The sequence below is a fragment of the Ambystoma mexicanum genome, chromosome 6p (genome assembly GCF_040938575.1).
Source record: "Ambystoma mexicanum isolate Mex_15411 chromosome 6p, UKY_AmexF1_1, whole genome shotgun sequence".
NCBI classification, from domain to species: Eukaryota; Metazoa; Chordata; class Amphibia; order Caudata; family Ambystomatidae; genus Ambystoma; species Ambystoma mexicanum.
The window spans coordinates 575,350,372-575,373,716 of record NC_090935.1 but is presented as its reverse complement, the minus strand read 5'-3'; the positions used below and the strand labels follow the sequence as shown (position 1 = coordinate 575,373,716).

Below are 23,345 nucleotides of genomic sequence, written 5' to 3'. Positions count from 1 at the left end.
AAAAATACATTAGGGATAAATTATATGTACCCATGATGAAATACCTAGCGGAGATAGGTTGGAATCATACAGGAACTAGCATTACAAAACCTGCTATTAGTGCATTGAGTAAGAAAGTTGATTTGTGGGACTGGCTCGAGAATTTTGCTCACTTAAGCACATTGAAAAATTATCATTTTGTCCAAAACAGAATGTATACTTTTATGCAGCCACAGAACTATTTGAACCTCTGCCCAGCTAAAAAACTTAGAAGATTTATCATCCTACTGAGAATGGAACAATTACCAACCATGATGAATCTTGGGAGTAGATCTAAGATGCCTATCCAAGATCGTATTTGCCGGCTTTGCAAACAAATGGACAAACTAGAGACAGCCAGACATCTATTAACGGATTGTCATGAAATGAACAATATAATCCATTTGTTGTTGGGTAAATATGTGCATAACCTGGAATCTCTGAAAGAGCTATCCTTCTGGTGCTATTGTATTAACTCAGGGAATATGTGCCTACTAATTGCCCTTTATAATGTATGGCTTAAGGCTGAAACCAAGATTGAATTGGTTAAGAGAGCTATTGGCGAGCAGGAGCTGAACCTGAATAGAGTCGAAGATGAGAGTCGATTGAGTGATAAAGTTTGAGCGGTGATGGGAATTATGATCGGAGGTAGGATGTGTATTTAAGTGATAAGCTAGTAGAGTTCGGACTTCATGTTTTGTTTGTTGGCTCTATTACTCCTCATTTTAAGCTGTATGTCTTCTTAAAGTGATTTATTGATTTATGGTAATTGTAATTATGGAATTACTGCTATATATATTGTATAATTGTGTAAGTTATTTTATATATATTTATATTTTTATAATATGTGTAAAGTTTGAGTTTTCTCTGACTAAATCACATTAAATAAATAAATAAATAAATAAATGAAATTTGCGGTTTTTTTTAAGTTGTTGACCTCTGTAATGCTCATTTTTTGTTATACGGATACTACGGATAATATACATATATATATATATATATATATATATATATATATATATATATATAATGTAACTGTACATTCAACAGTGCTGTCCCTTTTAATGGAGGAATCCAAATAAAGATGTATTGCTTGATTTACCTTGCGTTCATACAAATAACTAAACCATGTTCAGAGGGCTGTTTTTTCAGCAGTCCTTCCATGACTTCTCTTTTAGAAACAGTGGCTAATTTGGTTTGGTGTAGAGACATGATTTGCTTGGGTTTACTCTTACGGTCCCTTTACCTTGTTTAGTCAGTCGTATCAACTCATTAAATAAACAAGTCGCTCTCAAATGACAGTGGGCATACTACGCATACTTGCCTGTGCTGCCTCTACCACAAATGGCACTTGAGCAGTGGACTCTATCCCACTGCCTCATCACCTGACACGTCATCTGTGGCAAAAACGTCCCAGTGAAAGCGAACCCGTGTCCAACTCACTTAAAACATCTTCATGCTGACATTGCAGACCTCCAAGAGACACGTCCGATCGACGTACAGGCAATGGAAGCATGGGTGGACTGGGAACCAAAAGAGGCCCTGGAAATAATTTTCAAAGTGGCCCCATATTACACATTTTCAGCAAGCCCAACCCTTTCCTATGGGGAAACTTTGGAAATACTGCACAAAAGAGGCCCAGGGTGCAGAGGCCTGCTGGGAAATCTCCAGAGTTCCATATAGGCCAGTCCACCTCTGGCGCGGGTCAGTAGTTCAAAGCTACCCAGGATGAAAGAATGAGAGAAGTGTTCATCCCAATTCTGAGGCATGCCCCTTCCATGCTAGATATGCTGTTGCTGCCTCCGTAGATGTGTCTTATTCTAACGCACGCTTGCGGATGTTACATTCTTACATTTGTGTGATACAGTAGACGAAGGGATTTGTTTATTTGTGTTCTGTTGGACAGCTTTTTTGGTCTAATAGGGCACTTTTGGTAGCTAAAAAGCAAATCTTGAATTACTGGAAAAGTGATGCAGAGCCCTCAGTCATGGCTGGTTGCAGGATTGAACCATTCTATCAAGTAGGCAGAAGGTCATTTATCAGAGACTGAAAAAAAACTGATACATAGCTATCCATATGGAATGCTTTTAATGAATTGTACATCTGAATAATTTCCCCTCTCATAGTATTGTTTAATGTACTGTTTTTTTTCTTTTTCTTCTTTCCTCTTTCCTTCTTCTCTCACTATGTGCTCCTTCTTTTCTTTTCGTATATGCCATCTCATTCTCTCCCTTTTCTCTGGCTCTTTCTTTCCTTCTTTGTACTACATGCCGCCTGTAGAAGTCATGTAAATATGCAGTTATATTGTTGGAAAGATGTTTATTTGTTAAAATATGATATTGCTGTTTATCTGTTGCATGTTATAAAATTTCATTAAAGAAATTTGAAGAAAAGAAAATGCTGGACGTATTTGCAGAACCCCATCCTGATATTCAGGGACATTGCCATCATTCTGGTTGGCACCCTAGAATGCAAAGTGGCACTGGTCAAGGCATCCTTGCCATCAACGAGGGCACTTGATTGCTCACTGGGTGAATTTCGGGTAAATAATTACACCCATCTCTTTGCATTGCTTTAATACCATCGTTAGAGGGGGCTTTACGTCTACCACAGCAAGGAAATTTAAGGCATTTAGAAAAGGAGAGGACACCCTCACAAGACACTGAACTGCTAGAGGACCTATCGCCTAATGCTCTTAAAGCATGTATCAGACTGTCACCTTCTTGCCATACGACATACTAAAGTGCATAGACAGAATCCAAGCAAGATGGAAGCATATCATATTGCCATAGGCAGTGCAAAAAGAGACCCAAGGTACATCAGAAGTGTTACCACAGTCAACATAAGCATTACGGAAAAATAGAAACCTATTAGGAAAATTAAGAATAGTTATATTAAATTGGAAAACAATATAGATTTTCTAATAAGAACATGGAATGAGAAAGACTGTATGAGATATTGAACTGTGGTGACTACAAAACATTTTGGCGAACTCGGAACTGGTTACAGGGAAATGCATCATCCCTCGCTAGAAACTCAGGGGCAGAGACTGACTGGACTAAATAGATTAAAGGAACATTTGTGGGTAGAGACTAGGCATGCACACCTGACAAGGTCTTCATACTCGATTGTGATTATGAAAATATATTTGAGATTATAATAAATGTAAAGCAATCAAGAGCTGCCGGCCCCGACAAATTGGCTAATCTGGTATAAAAGAGGGAACGGGAAAATTGGGCTCACACATTATATTGTCTTTTTAATTCTATTACGAAAAGAGGTAACATTCCTGATTTATGGAAGAAGGCCCATGTGATAATGGTACACAAAAAAGGATGCATGCTTAACCCAGACAAGGTTACTGGCCTTATTAGACGTGCCCAGAAAAGTATTTGACACTTTCCTTTTAAACGAGCTAGAACATTGGGTAAGAGAAGAAAACCTGTTCAGTGAACTGCAGATGGGGTTTTCGCCTGGCCTACCGACCATTTATGACATATTAATGCTGGATACCTTGATCAGGCAAGCCGGGGCTACAGATAGCCCTCCATCGTATGCTATGTGTATAGACTTCTCGTCAGCTTTTGGCACAGTCAATCGTAACATCCTGTGGACAAAGCTTAAAAAACGACATAGGGGCAGACCCCAGGGGAAATTCCGGGAGCTAATGTGGGGCTATGGGCTCGTGGACACATGGAGGGAATTGTATCCGGAGGGTAAGGGATACACCTACTCAGCGGTCCATGGTACCAGAACGAGAATAGATTATCTTTTCATGGGGCACCAGAACATGAGCCGAGTGGAGTCCTGCATCATCCGCCCGGTTAGCTGGTCGGACCACGACATGGTCTGGGCAGATATTAGTGTATTGGGTCTGAAACCCAGAGAATCCCTGTGGAAATGCAATGACTTCTTGCTAAGGGATGTGGTTTTTAAGGAGGAGATGGAGAAGGCGATCAATGAATATTTTGAACTCAATAACACGGGTGAAGTCAACATAGAGACAGTCTGGGAAGCAGCAAAGGTGACCTGGAGGGGTGTTCTGATTAGAGAGGGGGCTTCCAAAAAAAGGACCAGGACTCTCCTGGCTCATAGGCTATGGGCAGAGATAATAGCATTGGAGGGATCTGAAGGGAAGAGGGATGAGGCGAGGGAAAGGGACTTGGGGGATGCAAGAGAGAAAAGGCAAGAGCTGAGAGCATTGGAGATGGGGAAAATTGTAGCGGGCCTCCAACACCTGCGCCAAAGGTATTATGAGAAAGGGGATAAGGCCGACGCCATGCTGGCGGCCAAACTCTGGGGCCAACGGAGAGATAGATGGGTGTCAAGGATCTCATGCAGGGATGAGGGGACAAAAACGGATCCCGAGGGAATAGTGGAGGAATTTGCGGGGTTCTATGAGACTCTCTACGGGAGGGAAGGAGAAGTGGAGGCGGAGGCACTGGGAGCATACCTCGGAGGAGTAAAATTACCTGTGATGGACCCCCTAGAGGCATCAGCTTTAGACGCCCCAATAACGAGCGAGGAGGTACTCAAGGCAATATCGGGTCTTAAGCTGGGCAGGGCCCCCGGGGAGGACGGATTTACCGCAGGCTTCTATAAGGCCTTTGGAGGCCTACTAGCGGGGTTTCTGGCGGGCCTATTCACAAATATCATGAGGACCGGGCAAAGCACTGATAACAGTGATCCCGAAGGAGGGCAAAGATCCAACAGACTGCCGGTCATATAGACCAATCTCCCTCCTGAATGTGGATGCTAAACTGTTCACCAGGATCATAGCCACGAGACTAGACAGCCATATGCCGGTACTCATCCACTCCGACCAGGTGGGCTTCATACAGGGGAGACAGGGGGCGGACACCCTCCGAAAGACCCTGCATCTGATGAGGGAAGCGGCCCCGAAGGGAGACAACCCTGTCTTGGTGGCCATCGACGCAGAAAAGGCATTCGACAGGGTGGACTGGGAGTTTCTACATGGAGTCCTTGTCAAACTGGGCTTTGGCGAGGGAATCAGGTGAGCCATTTTAAGGCCTTATACACAGACCCCTCGGCTAGAGTCACAGTGAATGGTCGCCTTTCACGAACATTCAGCCTTCAAAGGGGGATGAGGCAGGGCTGCCCCTCTCCCCAATCCTGTTCGCCATGACCATGGAAATACTCGTGGAGTACATCAGATGTGCCCCGATGGTCCGCGGTATTGCTGTTGGAGGTCGGACCTTCAAGCTCGGCCTCTATGCAGATGACATACTGCTCCACCTGAGGGAACCTACTAGCTCGGTCCCGGCGGCCGTTCGGGTTATTGAACGGTTCGGCCAATTCTCAGGCTTCAGGATGAACATAGGGAAGTCAATGATCTTCCCCTTTGCCCCAGACGCAGACAGGGACCTCACGGAGCTGTCCCCCCTGGGGTTCCAAATTAGCACCGAAGGGATTAAATACCTGGGGATCAACACCGTCCGGCCCCACGAAGATCTAAGCCAGGCAAATTACCCCCCGCTGTTTGACAACTTATTTAAAGATATGGAGACATGGGGTAAGGGGCAAATCTCGTGGATGGGAAGGATAAACGCTGTAAAGATGAACCTTCTCCCCAGGGTCCTGCACGTTTTCCAGATGCTCCCTTTGGAAGCCCCAGACGCACTTCTTAAAGAAGCCAAAAAACATATAACGAGATTCATATGGCAAGGCCAGAGACCCAGAATAGGTTACGAAACACTCACCCTCCCCAAGGATAGAGGGGGGTCGGCCTCCCAGACTTACGAACTTACCACAGAGCAGCCCAGCTCAGAACCCTGGCCCCCACCCTCAGAAAGGACCCCAACAAACAATGGGTCTTTCTCGAAAACTCCCTCCTGAGCCCGGTCGCAGTGGGTGAGTGGTTATGGGTCCCGATGAAAAAGCTGCCAAGGAGAATCAGGGATCACCCAATACTAGTAACAATGTGGAAGGCGTTGGAGGGTAAGGGACACGGTGAGAAAGTGACCACTTGGCCCTCCCCCATGAGTCACATCTGGTCCACACTAGTTTTAGAGGAAATACCAGGCCATGAACACTATCAGCCCTGGTTTGACGCGGGCCTATGCAGAGTTGGTCAGTTGGTCAGGGAGGAGTCCTTTATAAGCATCCAGGAGCTTGAAGAATCCTTGGGAATAGGTAGGCTCTCCCCACTCCTCTACCTGAGACTCAAGGGAATCCTAATGAAACCAAAACTAAAGCCCAAATTACAAAGAAAACTCACCCCAGTTGAAAGAATCTTAGATACCCATGTAGAGATGAGAGGCCTCATCTCACTCCTTTACTCTGCCCTTTAACCCCCCCGGGAGGGAACCACTAAAAGCCTCAGGGGGAAATGGGAAAGAGACTTGGGTTGTAGGATCGGAGACGGTCTCTGGGGGCGACTCTGTAGTAAATCATTTAAGACCTCGATCTCCTGCCAATACAAAACCCATGCTGTCAAACTCCTGCACAGATGGCAGTATGACCCGATCACACTTTCTAGGATGTTCCCAGACGTAATCCCCCTTTGCTGGCATGGGTGTGGGGAAAGGGCAAACTATTGGCACATGTGGTGGACATGTGGGAAGGTCCAAACTTACTGGGCCGAAGTCCTTAGCTGGCTGAAAGAGGCGGGAGAAGGTGTGCTCCCGCTGGACCCGATATTGATACTGTTTGGCCTGCAGCATAAGGATGACCACTGGGAAAAATGACCGGACCTCTCGCACTCCCTACTGTTGGCAGCCAGAGCGGCCCGCGCTAGAACGTGGAAGAGGCCCGCCCTCCCCTCGAAGAAAGAATGGGTGATGATTGCCAAAGACATATATATTCCTAATGGAAAGACTCACTGCGGCTTTACATGGTTCAAGTACCCAAATAGAGACAGACTGGCTGCAATTTCAAGAGGTGTTTGGCAATACATAGGCCACGTCCTGAGACCCTCAAGCGTCCTTGGCCCGGCCCAAAAACAAGCCCCGACATGGAACGAAAGGCCTTGGAACCTGGAAAGCCGGTCGACCATTGGCGGAGAAAACCCGGATTGACGCTGCCCTATGCCGCATCATTTCCATAAGTAGACAGCAGCGCTCGAGATACTGTGTGGGGTGGTTGGGAGGGAGCAAGGGGGGGAACAAACGCAGGGAATAATGGCTTATAGTTTGATTTGTTGAGGGCGATTGCCCAAATCTTGTAATTTGCGTACCTATGCTGTTGTTTTACAAAAATCAATACAAATTGAATTTTTAAAAAAAAGACATATACCTGATGGCTTTATGACCCAGATAGTGCACTTGCAGACCAACACCATTGTACAGGTGACATTGAACAGCAAGCGAGACTATACCAAAGAGCTATGAACAGAGACAGGGCTTAAGCAGTGCTGTGTGTTGGCTCCCATGCTCTTCAATCTGGATGTAACTGACTTTGCTGATGCACTGCAGGGAATAAATAACCGTTCGCCCACAGGTGGCAATAGGCACATCGGGTGGTTCACTTACGCCAATGACGTTATTGTATTTGCCCACACTCTTAATGCACTTACGTGAAGTGCCATAGCTATAAGCACTTATGAAAGAAATGACTTGCATATCAATTTGATTAAGACAAAATTCATGCACTTTAATTCCACAATGCGTATGTTTAATGTCAAAGAAATTCCTGCGGGACATGTTGAGCAGGTGGAAAGATATACCTATTTAGGTTACTAGATATCTGAAAAATATGGCAACCATACAATATTTACTCGAAAAATGCTTGAAGGCTCTATCTTTGATGGCTATGATTAAATAATTTGGACAGAAAACTGCAGGCTGCTGCCCACTGGGAATTACCTTAGCATGTAGATGGAAATTGTGCATTAGCATGCTCTACGGCCTTGAGGCGACCTACGATAAACATGATCTCTAGTTGAACAAACTTAAGTGGGAAATATGGTCTAGAATACCCGACCTATCCCAGAGTACCTGAACAGAGGCAATCAGATGGGAATTGGGACTTACTTCCCTGTCCACAAATGTTAAAAATTAATCGAGATATCGTATACATCAAGATCATTACCTCCTTAGAAAACTCCATCTTAACAATATTGAAAAAAAGCCATTAATGATGACATTTTTTGGGAATTCTTTGATTGACCTGAAAACTATGAATGAAGAATACTTCAGTGAAATATGTTTGGCGCCCGATTGGGACAAGACTCTCTAGTTACTCCAGTTGGAATTGAAGGACTGTGGCAAAGAGGGAATTGGTGTGGAAATCATGATCATGTGAGCCAACTAAGAAGCTTGGGTACATTCTCCAGATTAAACTTCACAAATCTTACGACACAGTGATATCCAATACAATTTCCCCCGCCACGCTACAGGAGGACATTTCTACAGTTGAAACTGGACAAACTCCCAGTATTAACAACAGTTGGATCATGGTACAATATCCCAAAAAACCTAACATATTGTCGATTGTGCAAACAAACTTAAATGCTCCAGAGTACTAGTAGACACTTATTAAATCAATGTTGGTCCATAATGGACATACAAATATATCATCTGGGACCCTTTCTGAGTCACACAAATGATATGCAACATTATGGGCCTCATTACACGGTAGGCGGTAAAAATTGCTAATTACCGGCATGGCGTAAATAGCATGTCCGCCCTCGCAAGAGGCCGCAAATTGCATGCCATTACGAGATCGCGGGCACGAGCCTACCGCCATGCCGGTAATGAGCCTACCGCCATGCCGCAAAAGTCCCCAAAAAGTCCCTTAACGGCATCCTCGAAAGCGCTGTTAGCACTTCCGACCTGCCGCCACATGCAAATAGCGGTTTCCGCAAATGTCGGTGACCGCCATTAGCGGTCACCGCTAATAGCGGTTACCGTAATATTGCGGAACCGGAAATAGCGTCATCGCACCGGAACGGGAAAGAGCACGGCGGCCATCTTTAAAACACAATCCATTGCCATCCTCCTTATCCAGGACACCTTACCAGGAACCACGTTGGGAAATACACCAAGGACACTGTGAAGATGCCCAAGGCCGTTAAAAAATCGTCTGAGCGGCAACGCAAGGAGAAATTTTGCAAGGAGGAGCTCCTTATGCTAACGCAGACACTAGCAGACAATGCTCATGTCGTCTTCAACAACGACATGCGTCGGGAGACCATTGTGAAGAAGAAGGCCATCCGGGAAGAGGTAGCCCACAAGGTCAGCGCGGTAGGCACCACAACCCGCACAGTCAAAGACTGCCGAAAGAGGTGGGATGACCTCCGGCTCCGTGTGCGGAACATTCTATCCGTGAACCGCAACCTGGCTACGGGCACAGGAGGAGGCAGTGAATCGCCAATCAAGCTCACTGAGTGGGAGGAGACATGTGCATCAACCATCGGGGTGGAATGCATTGAGGGAGTTGGACAAATGGAGCATGGCGTGGGCGTTTCGTCCGATGGAGGTGAGTGTATGCATCAAACAATGCACAGTGAAGTGTGATGTTCCCCCCAATCATGTGTCCATATGAATGCCGTGGCTCCAGCCACAAACAGACATGCATGCATCACCACATGCCCGTACAACACAGACCCATTCATGCATGACCCACCCAACATCCCCATTACCTGCATCCACACTAAAGACCCCGGAATGCATAGAACGGCATGACGTATTCATTTTGCTCAAGGCAGGTCGACCCATTACTGATGGTTGTCAACATTTCTCACCCTTGCAGGATCACACACTGACACTGAGGAGGCACGCACTTCCACACCTGCTCCCACATCCAGCAAAAAAGCAAGGAGGGATGCCACAGGCGACACCGCCACATCCACAAGGGCAGCCAGGACGAGTGTCCATGACCACAGGGACAAAAGCAGCCGGAACACCAGTTGCACGCATCCACAGCCCATGGCTGCTCCCGTCGTGGCACCCACGGAAGTGTGTCTGCCAGCAGGTGAGGGCAGCATCGAGGGAATGCACTCTGCTGCCACCAGCTCAACGGGTGAAGCAGCAGCCACGGCCCCACCTTCAGATGAGGAGGACACACCTGCCATTGATGCTGATAGCCATAGCCCCAGACCAACAAGCCCCTTACTGGCAAGCCCGAGGTACTCCTCAGGTCCGGGTAGTCATGGAGATTCACCCACCCCTGAAGGGATATGGAGCCCCCAGATATCCTCTCCTGATGCAAGTGCAATGGGGCCAGGTGCATCAGCCATCCCACCAGCACCCACCATGCGACATGACCTCTCGACCATCTACCAGAGGCAGACCGAGATGAGTGGCCTAGTAGGTCAACATGTGGCAGAGACAGCCCGCCTGAGGGAGGACATTGCTACACTTGCACAGCAGACAAGGGAGGGCATGGAGGCATGCACCAGCCGAATCTGCAGTGAAATGGCCCAACTGCGGCAGGCCATGAACCGCATAGCAGACGCTATTGAGCGTCGGTGCCCACTCACGGGCCAGGAAGAACCAGGCCCCTCCTCGTCTGGGAGTTCACACCAGACTAGTCCCCTGCGCCGGTCTATGCGGAACCTGCGGCGCACGGCTTCACAACCACCAGATGACGATGCAGGCACTGGCAAATAGGGCAGCCAGGATTCGTGTGCCACATGTGGCAATGGACACATTCACGTCATGAGACTCACATGGGAGTGTTGAGGGGGGAGGGGGGTAAGGGTGTGTTGAGGGGGGAGGTGGGTAAGGGTGTGTTGAGGGGGGAGGGGGTAAGGGTGTGATTGGGTGTGTTGAGGGGGGAGGGGGGTAAGGGTGTGATTGGGTGTGTTGAGGGGGGAGGGGGGTAAGGGTGTGTTGAGGGGGCAGGGGGTTAAGGGTGTGATTGGGTGTGTTGAGGGGGGAGGGGGGTAAGGGTGTATTTAGGGAGTCTGTGTTATGCACTTTAGTACCACAATATGTTCAATATACACTGTTCAGAGTTTGAAACCCAAGCGTGGTCTCCATTATTGTGTATGTGTCATTCATTGTGGACAGGGTCCTTTGTGGGCCTCGAAACATGCACCAGGGCAACAATTCCCATCTACGTCCATGCTATTTCACCTTGGTGCATGATGAGATTACAGAATCAGATGCTGATGCACATCGTGTGCCTCCTTGGCACTGCCTGTTTCATGTCCTGCCGGGGCATTCCACCCGCACTCATCCCCAGCCACATCATACTCTTCTGGTGGTTGCATGTCAATTTCAAGTGGCATAGGCACATTCCATCATATGCACATTTTGTGATGCTCTACACATGCCATGGTTGTCTTTGCCACTTTGACACGGCCGTACAGGAGTGCCACACCCAGGCCGCTTAGGCAGCGGAGCACTGTCATTGGAAGGATGTACTATATTGTTGTCCTCTTCCTGATGGTACTGTGGGTTACGTACAGGGGTTAGGAGCCACCTCCTCAGTGGATGGCTGTCTTCGCCTGTATGGTGTGAGGAATGGGTCTCCGTTACGGCTCACCTCTGGTGCTTCATGTTGTTATAGGTGCTGCACTGCTATCATGTAGTCAAGGCTGTCATGTCATGCTGCTGCTATTGGGACCATCTTGGTGTGGGAAGGGGTGTGGGTAGGGGTGTGGTGTGCTCTTTTGTGCTGCCTGTCTCCATTGCATGCACCTGTGCTGATTGTGTCCATTGTGTAGTTGATGGGTACACTGCTCAGGTCTCTTAACGGGTGCTTTTCGATGCCGTTATTAGCGCCATGCCGGTAAGGGGTTTTTGGGTGTTTTACATGCCGCTAATACCATGTCCGCATGGCTTGTGATGGCCTGGTATTAGGGCCATGGCGCTAATTCCGGCATGTGGGTCGCGCGCCCGCGGCCTTGCCGCTATTAGTGGCACCGTAAGTAACAGGTGCGCAGATATCAGTGGGTCCGGGTCGTGATTTGCTTAGGGAATTAACGGTACCGGTAAATCATTACCGGTAACGGTATACCATTACCGCACAACGTGTAATGAGGCCCTATGTGTTACTACTGACTTCTGCAATTGTATTCGCTCTCCCCTCTTGCTTTGCCACTCTTTTTGACTGCTTACTCTCTGATCTCCCCTCCCCACCTCTCTCCCTTTTCTTATCTCCTCCCCTCCTCCCCTTACTTTTTTCTATGCACTTACTCTATCAGAATTGTCCCTGGACCTAGTATGATAGCAAATTCGTCTGTCGCTCCTCCATCCGCTTACTGCCCCCCTCCCTCCAGCACTATCTGAAACGTTGTCAGGCCTAGTACGATAGTTGCTTGTTGTGTTCCTCCCCTCCCTTTCTCCAGAAATGTCGTCAGGTCTAGTAGGGTAGTTACCTGTCTGTTTCCATTTCCGTCCCACTCTCACCCTCCCTTCCTTATTTATGTCTTAGCTCTTGCACTATCTGAAATGTCGTCAGGCCGAGTACGATAGTTAATTTCACATCCTTACAGTTCATGGCCTGTAAGAATGTCATTGTATTTTTCCTTGTTCCCTCCTTTGCCTTGAAGCGCTTTGAAAAACATTGTGTATAGGTGCTATATAAATAAACTATCATATCATATCATTATAAAAACTGAATATTTTTGGCATCGTTGTTTAACGGGCTATTTTTTATCTTTATCTATTGTGATAGTCAGATTATGTTTCATAATTGAAAAGAAACGGAGTGGAATACGTGTACATATTGGAAGTAGATAATGATTATGACCAGACACATGTTAAGATTAAATGTGGGTCTCAATGAATTACACCATCACATACATACAATGGAATGATTACAAACCCAGTAAAGAAAGACATGTTTTTTTTTTCATATTACTTATCCTTTATTACTTTATGCTTTTACTTCTTTTTTGTACTATTGTAGTGTATTTTAATTTTACGGTAATGCTTATAATATGGTATGAAAAGTTTATTTAACCTTTTATTTTACCTACCTTAAGCACTACATGTGGGTCTCTTTCTAGGTGTTCTGTGTGGAGAGAATAGAGACGTGTGTGTTTGTGTGCCCATGGTGTTAGAGTGCATTGGGTGGGACTGCTGCGATATCTAAATTGGCAGAGGAGGTGTAGCATTGTGTTTTGATATCAGCTTAGGTGGTTATTCAATTGATGTGTTCGAGTGGCGTAGTTGGTGTGCATACTGTATGTTGGGGCATAGTAGTCGAGCGTCTTAGTGTGGGGAGTAGTCAGAGATCTCGATGAGTAGGTTGGTGAGGGGCACAGACCTTGACACCACACATAGCAAAGTATGATAAAGGCATGGGCCCACATTAGGACTCAGGCGGAAAACCATGGTGCTATTAACACCATGGTCGATGCCGGAGTCCGCCATGGCGGAATGGGGAATTACCACCCCATTCAAAGGTTGCCACCATGGCCCTTCCCCATTCCCATTTTTGCTCATAGGGCATAATGGGAATGGGGAAGTTGGTAAGTACGGTACTGCAAATTGCGGTACCGTACTTACCTCGAGAGTCCCTTAGCGGGGCCCTACTTTAACGGCTGGTCTAGACCATCAGTTAAGGTCGGGTCCAGCAAAGGGACCTCGTAGTAAGGCGTTAAGGGTTTAACGGCGCGGACACCTTTTACGGCGCCGTTAACCCCTTAACGCCAGGGTCCTAATGAGGGCCATGGACAGTAAAGCATTAGAAGTCAAAAGCCCTAACTTGGCAAAACCGGCCCAGTGTCCTCCCTGCGCTCCTATCACTGGCCTCTGCAGAGAGCTCCCATTCATGTTCGTACTTTGCCACTGTCAGACTCCCTTTACTCCTTCCGCCACCGTCCCCTCCCTTCTCTCTGCCCCCTTCTGCACTGTATTGAACTCCGCATAGTGCAGGATAAATCTGCTTCAATCCAGTATTTTTGGTTTATTTGTTCTACTGCGCATTGTTGTTTTGACTCGCTTTAGGACTATGCACACGGACTCAAAACTACCACGGCGATTGGATGCTTGACTACATCCATGGACAGGCAGGCACCAATCGAGAAATGTTCTCAGACCAGCTGTCTGGCAGAGGATGTTTGTTATTATGTTTATATGGTCGGGAGGATAGCTCAGGGGCAATGCGTTCGCCTTGGAAGCAAGACCACACGGAGCAACACAAGTTTGATCCCCGGGTCAAATAACCAATTACAACTAACTGTAGTCGCATGCGATGGGTATGACCACAAGTGTATAGCTCAACAACTGAACAACGTCTTTATGTTTTTAAAATGAAAGCAGGTCTGTCGTATTCCTGAGCTCTGTGGTGACTGCACCTTTGGACAAGGATACCGGACTGATAAACCATAGTGACGCAGAAACTGCGCAGCATGCTATATACTGAGAGCAGCCTTGCAGATGTGCTAGGTTGACCACTCCAGGTGCTGATGGTTAGGTACACCACTTATGTGTGGGCCTGGGTCTAACAGGCGTGGATGAGTTTTCTATCTCTTACAAAATATACCTAGCATAACAGCAAGAACAATCTATTTACAAAGAAGTTGTGCAAAATATAGCATCATTTATCTTTAGTCAAATAAATATACTAATATAAAAATAGTCTAATAAAAAAAATGAATCAAATCAAAGTAGGTCAATTTGGGTTGAAATCCATGTAAGAGAGCGTAGGTTCTTGAACTATCGGCTGCAGAGATATGCTTGCAGTGAACGGGTCAGATATTCCCATCCCAGTTAGCCCAAGTGCCATTGAATTGGTCTCCAGCCAAGGGTGGACTGGGAAGGGGGGCAAAGGGGCAATTGTCCCTCAGGCTGGCTGGACTGTTGCTCTCAGCGCCAGAAGTGCAACATGTCAAAAAAGCAACAAAAAAGACAAAACGCTTCAAATTCCAGCCTGCCTTGAATGAGCCGAGTGTTGAAAGGCTTGCTGGCTTCTCTGTAGATGCAGTCGACCAGTCATCTTGATTTCAGCAATGTCGCAGGCGCGCCTGGGTGGCATCCACAGTCAGAGGGAAATGCGCCTAGGCCACAGGCGCATGTTCATACTGCATCGCGGAAAATTTGCATTTAAATAACAGATTCTGTGACCCTGGATGTTAATGTTGTCTACCACTGTGTCCCATAAACCTTTGGTCAAATGCAATCTGCAGCCAGTTACGACTCCTACTTTCCAAGGAAGTTAGTCTCCATATATTATTAGAGTTTGTCCTTGGTTTGACTCTGTAAGACTGTTTCTCCTCTATTCTGGTGAGTTTCTTGATCACTTGTGAGCTCATTACAAACACGTGTTTAATAGCACCCTGAATAATAACCATGAATAATACCAGTGTGGTATTTTGTGGTACTGACGTTTGTGCACAGTTGAAAAACAAGCACAGGAAAATGTAAGTCAGGTATTATTACTTAATAGTAGAATAAAACTAAGCGGGACATTCAGAGTCGGGCAAATTCTTTGGTGAAATACTGCTGGAGGAAGTTACCAACTCCACTAGTGATATTTCTGAAATCCACCCCTATTCATAGTTTACCACTAAAGTGGGTTGCATTTCTGGAATACCTCAGGAGACATAAAGGAAAATACCACCCCCGCCGGTGGTAACATGAAAAGATTCTGTTTAAGCACTTTCTCAGCCATTTACAACTCCACTGTGAAGGTGGAAATTGTTTATCTTCAGTAGTGGTCCATATTATTTCTGGTCATATTTTATGCACAAAATAGTCAATGGTGTCCCTTTTAGGCATTTCCTGGGAAAGGCAGTGAGTATGTGGGAATCGGAGATGCCATCCTTTTCACCCCTTACCATGACCCTTTCTAAAAACTTTAAGGGCCTCATTACACGGATGGCGGTAAGGATTTACCGGTACCGGTAAAATACCGGTACCGGTAAATCCTTACCACCTTACTACGAGGTCCCTTTGCGGGTTGGGGGATTTAACGCCTGCTTTTTGCAGGCGTTAAAAACCAACCCGCAAAGGGACCCAGGGAGCTAATTACGGTACCGCAATTTGCGGTACCATAATTAGCGCCTTCCCCATTCCCATTGAGCCCTATGAGGCAAAAATGGGAATGGGACAGGGCAATGGTGGAAGGGGGAATTACCGCCCCGCCAACCTTGGAATGGGGCGGTAATTCCCCTTTCCGCCAAGGCGGTGCCGGTATTTTACCGGCATGAACCATGGCGCTAATAGCGCCATGGTTCTCCGCCATCCGTGTAATGAGGCCCTAAGTGTTTTGAAGGAAATCGCCTGCGCTTCCTTGAAAACACAAATACGTATATTAGGTCACTCTTACCGCTCTCCATCACCATACCACAGGATGACACCCTTGCAGTTCCCTCTGCTTGCATGAATTTAAATGGGCAGCCAACTTTACAAGAATGTGCACCTTGGCAGCCCAATAAATGCCAAGTCCACTCAGCGTCTTGCACTGTGTTGTCCAAGTGCAGACCCTATAGCTGCAATTACTGTCAAGTCCCTGACCACAACTTCTTTTAGTGTCTGGCAGAGGATCAATGGCAAATAAAGGTGATCTACCATCTACATGTGAACCAGGGCAATGGAAGGGGGTGAGTTACAAGGACTTAGTGATTGACCATGTGGGCAAGAGAAGGTGATGCGTTCAAGGTAAGCCAAGGGAATTGAGTTAAGAGTAAAGGGATGGGGCCAAAGGGTAATAGAGGTCTGAAAGTTACTTGTAAGGAAGCGGAGGGTGAAGGGGCATCAAGGATGTGGTGCAAAGGAAGAACACCAGAGGATGAAGAGTAAGGAAAATAGGGTAAATGAGACAGAGGTATGACTTACGAAAGATAGGTCAGTGGATTGAGTGACCATTGCAAACGATGTATGCCTGACCTGCAAGCCAACGCAAATCCTTGTGTAACTGGTGCGACTCCTTTCTTGTTCTAACAAGGTGATGCATACTTGGCTTATGGACCTATGTTTCAATTCAGACTCATCTTATTTCATGTCAGGTTGCTATATTATGTCCCTTGCTTTACTGAAAGCTAAATTTATTGAAAGGTGTACTAGTTTAACCCTTTAAAAACTTTGCAAAAAGTGTTTTGCTGATTTTAATATTGAAGATGATATATGAGAAGATTAAGGGCCTCATAACAACCCAGGCGTTAAGGGTTTAACGGCGTCGTTAACCCTTAACGCCTGATTACCATTTTAACGCCTGCTTTTAGCAGCCGTTTAAAATGCAAGGCGCTAATCCGCCTTGGTGCTAATTACGGCACCGTAATTTATGGTGCCGTAATTAGCGCCTTCCCCACTCCCATTATGCCCTATGGGGCAAAAATGGGAATGGGGAAGGGTAAATGGGGAATGGGGATTTACCGCCCCACTCACCTTGGAATGGGGCGGTAAATCCGCCATCCACCATGGTGTAAACAGAGTTTCACCATGGTGGTAAAGTAGGGAACTTACCGCCTGGGTTGGAATGAGGCCCTAAGTCTCCCATTCAGTGTAAATTTGAAACTGGGGAACCAGGAGCCAGTGCTCAACACCCTGCCTTGCCTACTTTGCACATTAGGTGATCCTGAGCAAATCACTTGTGGTTACTGTGCCTTATTTTTCTTAATTATCTGTCTTAGCCATATGGGTTCATAATCTATAGGGTTACTCCATAAATAATTACAATATTTACCATTCATATCATGTGTACCAATAGTGTGGCAAGGTGCCAAGTGTGGGTCTTATGTTGTGGTGGGTATGGAGGGTGGGTAGGCAGAGTGCCAGTTACGGGTTATGTGCTGTGGGTAGCCAGTAATCCCGGTATGGGTCTTTTTATTGGGCCTCATTACACGTAGTGTGGTAAGGGTTTACCGGTACCGGTAAGGGCACCGGTACCAGTAAACCCATACCGCCTTACTACGAGGTCCCTTTGCAGGTTGGTACTTTAACGCCTGCTGTTTAGCAGGCGTTAAAAACCAACCCGCAAAGGGACCAGCGTGCTAATTACGGTACCGCAATTTGCGGCACCATAATTAGCGCCTTCCCCATTCCCATAGAGCCCTATGGGGCAAAAATGGGAATGGGGAAGGGCAATAGGGGAAGGGGGAATTACCGCCCCGCCAACCTTGGAATAGGGCGGTAATTCCCCTTTCCTCCAAGGCGGTGCCGGTATTTTACCGGCATGGACCAAGGTGCTAAGAGCACCTTGGTCCTCCGCCTACCGTGTAATGAGGCCCATTGTCCCTGCTCCTGTTTGCCTCTTACAGGGAAGCCAGACTCTCTGGCCCTCATTACGAGGTTGGCGGAATGGGGTGCCGGTAAACCCATTCCACCCTATTACGAGGTCTCCTCGCGGGACCCGCAAAAGGCGCCTGGTAAAACCAGGCGTCCTTACTGGGTCCCGCGAGGAGACCAGGGAGCTAACAACGGGCCCGTTATTAACAGGCCCGTTGTTAGCTCCTTCCACATTCCCATTGAGCCCTATGGGGGCTCGAATGGGAATGGGGATGGACCGGGTCCGGGTTCCTCGGATGACGAATTACCGGGTCCTCCAAGGTTGGGCTGGCCCGGTAAGTCCTCATTTGAGGAACCCGGGCTCGGTATTCAGTAAGGATGCATGGTTACCTCCAATCTAGTAATGAGGGTCTCTGTCTTGTCTCTACCAACGAATTCTTCAGCTTCCCGACCTCTTTACATTGGTCTAACTCTAAAGATTGGATGGGAGTAGATGTAGCCTACTGTCAAATTGCAAACTGGGACATAAGGAAACTTGGGCTCACATTGCAGCATTCCAATTTCACCAAATTGTATTATCCTCATCAAATAATTTTACTATGTTTGGTATGTGGCAACGGTTCCCTGGGGACTGGATCTCTAAGAAACAGCAAACATAGCTGAAAGACATGTTGAATAAAAGGACAGTAATGTCACTAACGTCCACTATATATATTTGGGAATGTGTGTGTGTGACGTTTCTATTGAGGCTATTTGTTCTGGACAGTGGGGTCGCTGCATGGACTTTGGCCAGACAATTGCACTTGCTCACCAGGCCAAAAGTTGCCAGTCCTCCACAGCCTCCAGCAGGATTGGTTTGTAAGGAACCCAGTGGTCGAAGTGGGCGGGAGCAGTGCTCCTCTACTTCTTTTGATGAAGTTTTACCGTTCCTATACTTTTATTTTAAAAAAGAAACCGTTGCGGAATGGTTTCGTTTTAAAATAAAAGTGTAGGAAGCAGTTGAAACTTGCACTTTCAGTGCAGTGCACTGAACAGTCCCTTAAACTGCAGGCGCATGCATTTGGGTGTTTATATTGTGCATGGGAGGGGGTGTGGCGATGGGGTGTGTGGAGAGCGGGGCAGACCAGTAGGGAACATAGCTCTACTACTTCTTTTCGTACACTTCCACCACTGAAGGAACCCCATCCACCAAAAGAACAAAAAACCCGTGCTTCCACGATTACTATTCGAGCCCATTCCCAAATGTGCTGTTGGTAAAAAAAATAACATTTGAACATGTTTTTCCTCTGAAGGCATAAACGTGGTAGGAACATTTGGACAAAAGCGCGGTATTCCTTATAGCAGCGCACTGATCCCTGCCAGTGAGCAGTTAAGAAGTAGAATCGTCTTAAGGAGTCGAATTGTCGGCTGACGCCTCTGCATGGGCCATGAGGAAGGGGATGCGCGATACTGCCCCCTGAGAGTGGGTCGAATTTTTATAGCGAGCAGGCCCCCTGCCCACATGAAAAAAAACGCAGAAACAACTAAGAATAGAACACGTGCTGCTTTTCAAGGCATGGGATTGTCCTTCTGAGAGGTTAATCATACGTATATCAAAAAATACATGAGTGAGGGGAATTAGTAATATGGGGGTGTATATATTACGCTGCAGCACCGGTGCGTAATCGTTTAGTTTGTAGTTCTACTCACTGTACACTGGCTTCCGGTGGAAAGAGACTTTCTTCTTCGATTTATTCATGGTTCTTGGTGGACAGGAGCGGTGCTTGAGAACTTCTACCGGAAGGGGCAGCTCCGGGCTCTAGCGGTGGCATAGTGCTCTCTTGGCGTACCCCTTACACCTCCTTCGACCACATTTCTTTTTCGCCCTGAAAACGGCTCCTTGGGAGAAAGACAGGAAAGCCGACCCTGTGTTTGGTTTCCACTTGCAGAGGGCGCGGCAGGTAAGCCGGTTGCTATGAGGCGTGAGACACACTGGCACCTGAATCCGTGAACTAAAAGGCTTCGGCATATCAGATCGGTGTATAGAGGAAACAACAAGTATTGGAAAAGAAAATAGGTGTCACTCTTTTTAGCGCGAAAAGCTCATGGGTGCTGGGTTGTGTAAGATTCCACTTGGCTGGGCGGCAAGAATTGACTGGAAGTGCAAATTGATCACCCTCGATCACCAAGTATAACCTGCATAGGCGAAAGTACGAAATATCGGTGCCACTAGGCTGCTTACATTTTAACGGCACAGACAGTACGTGGTGGATGGCACAGTACGGTACTGGTGGCACTTCTCAGCAGTGCTGCCATGCTCTGAAAAGAACAGTGCCAGATTTTATCAGAGGGCTGCTATAATTTATTTGCATACTACCTGCACCTTTTAGTGAGACTACTGTACTTTGAATGGAAGCGTAGCTGGATCTACTGTGCATGTCCTAACAAGGCTACCATACTTTTCATAGAAGCGAATCATCACGTCTCAAAATATATAGGGCCTCATTACACGGTTGTCGGTAAGGTTTTACCGGTACCGGTAAGGGCACCGGTGCCGGTAAACCCTTACCGCCTTACTACGAGTTCCCTTTGCGGGACCCGACCTTAACGGCTGGTTTTACCAGCCGTTCAAGTAGGGTGCCGCAAAGGGACCTTGGTGCTAATTATGGTACCACAATTTGCGGTACCGTAATTAGCGCCTTCCCCATTCCCATTATGCCCTATGGGGGCAAAATGGGAATGGGGAAGTGCCTTGGTGAATGGGGAATTACCGCCCCCGCTCACCTTGGAGTAGGGCGGTAATTCCGCCATCCACCAAGGCGGACACGTTAAAATACCGGCGGCAACCATGGCGCTAATAGTGCCATGGTTACCGCCTACCGTGTAATGAGGCCCATAATCTTTTTAACTCCCACATTGAAAGGTCCATCCTAGATCGGACATAATTCTGTCAACTACCTGCCAGTTGAAAAGTGAGACCAGAGAGAACACAAAGTACCTTGAAGAAGAAAAGACTAGACAAGAGAAGACACATCAAGTCACAATATGATTGGAGTATCCTCAGAGTGGAAGAACCTTGTAAAAATCAAAAAAATCTTTTTGATTAAAATTCAAGTAATAAAAAAAATAAAAATAATCTTTTTAACGTGACAGTGCTGGTACGTTTAAGCATATACCTTAGAGGAGAACCTAGAGAACGTCTCAGATGGGCTGCCATTTATTTATTTTATATATTGGGTATTTCTAATGGGCATATACACAATGTGTTTCAAGGCGCGACAAGAGGGGAGGAGGGAGCAGGGATGAACAAACAAAAACGGTCCTATTAGGGCTTGTGACATTCAGATCATGCAAGTGCAGCAGTAAGGAGGGAAGGGGGGAAGTACTGGTCAGGGCGGAAGGACGAGTACCAGGGGAGGTGGACAAAGCCAGGGGATTCAGAGAGCTGCATAGAGTGCAAGGGAAAGAAGGTCCATGGGCTAAGTGTGAGGAACCGGGCTGGAAGGGCTCAAGGGGTTGTAGGATAAACTGGCCAAATTTTAGCCAAGAAGGAATTTTGGTGACAACTCAGATTCTTATAGAAGGTGTTTGCCAATGTATAAATGATGATGGTATTACAGCCAGTGTGTGTGGCTCATAGCTGATGTGAGACAGTGCTGTGGATTCATACAAACCAAAGAAAGGTTAGCTTGAATTGGTTACATAGCATAGCATTGCATAAGCATAACGTACCATAGGACCACATTGTAGTATAGGGACTAGTACACTAATCCCCACTAATTCCTAACATACTAATCATTAACCCTTAACCCCTAAACCATCAACATAATTAGTGCTTAGAATGGGACAGCTTAGTCCATAACTAACAGTGCAAACTTAGGGTGCAAACTCGGGAGTGTAAATGGGACCGCAAACACAGATTCTCCGATGCTGTTTGGAAAACAAAAATGCAGGGATTAAAACTGCTTTTGCGTTGGGGACATGAAGGCTGCTCAAGGAATTTGCAGAAATCCTTCTGTTTAAAAAAGGCCTTTGTGTTTGAGTTGCTAGCGCAGGAAGCTGGAAGGCGAATGTTGCAACTATCGATTGAAACCCTTTATAAAGGTGACAGGGCTGAAACTAGGGGTGTACTGAATAGTACATTTACTATTCGGCTGAATACCGAATAGTTAGCCTAAGTATTCGGCCGAGCCGAATATTGATCCGAATAGTGGTGATCTACTAGAAATGTGTCAATATATATGTATAGAAATATTCCTTTTGCAATATAAAACATAAGAAATGTGCTTTAATTGGTCCTGCAAAATAAAACCAATGGAAGGAACTTGAGATAGCTGTACTAGACCTCTTCAGCACATTTTGTAACCTACTGTGCTGCTTTACCTTCCATGGTAGGCAACATATTTTGTTGCTGATTTACCCCAATTCATTACATTCTCCATATGATTTCCTAATTTGAAATGTCTGGCTGTAGATGTAATTTGTGTTACGTATCTTTGTGTTAATTTCATTCCAGCTTATCAACAAAAAAATTTAGCTTTTTAATTACATTACTCCTAGAGCTTTAATGTTAAGGCTGTGGTCGAAGCGTACGAAAAGAAGGAGTGGAGCTAAGTTCCCAACTGTCCTGACCCAGCTCCCCACAAACCCCATTACTGCACCCCACCCAGGCACAATCCAGATCCCCAAACAAATGTGCCTACTGTTTAAGGGAATGTTCAGTGCACTGCACTGAAGTGCAAGTTTCAACTTCTTCCTACACTTTTATTTTAAGACTAAGCCATTGCGGAATGGTTTCATCTAAAAATAAAAGTATAGGAAGGATAAAACTTAATAAAACGTAGAGGAGCACAGCTCTCGACCGCTCCCGCCCACTCCGGCCACTGGTTAAAGCTTATGGTAATGATGCTTTTACTATTATTTTGTAAACCTGAGCCCTCGGACATGTTTGCCAATCACACTTTTCGTGCGTTGTCACTGTGGTGCATTTTTTTGTCTGACACTCCCGCACTTCAACTGAAGGAACCATAGCGCCGCCCCGCCCCCATTTCAACTAAATTCAGGATGCTTCTTACTCGCATGCGGACTAGCACAAGGTGCAACCCCACCCATCCCTGCTGAGGTAATACAACAAATCTATTCAAGTTGGAAGCTGAGACCCTAAGAAGTAGGACTGGGTCTAGTAAGAAACTCTGACATGTGAATCACGCAGGTGCTTTTCATTAGCAGCACCTGCAGGCCCAGAACTGAAATTGCAGGCAGCTT

General features: G+C 46.5%; 1 protein-coding gene across 1 annotated transcript in view; it reads right to left on the bottom strand.

The window, feature by feature from the left end:
• Positions 1 to 20,032, bottom strand: part of LOC138511607 (uncharacterized) — a 242,072-nt gene extending 222,040 nt beyond the window's left edge. Inside the window, exon 1 of the mRNA XM_069627394.1 lies at positions 19,791 to 20,032. Coding sequence (XP_069483495.1) covers positions 19,791 to 19,839 — 49 coding nt within the window. The 5' untranslated portion in view covers positions 19,840 to 20,032. The remainder of the gene's footprint in view (positions 1 to 19,790) is intronic.
• Between the last annotated feature and the right edge of the window lie 3,313 nt (positions 20,033 to 23,345).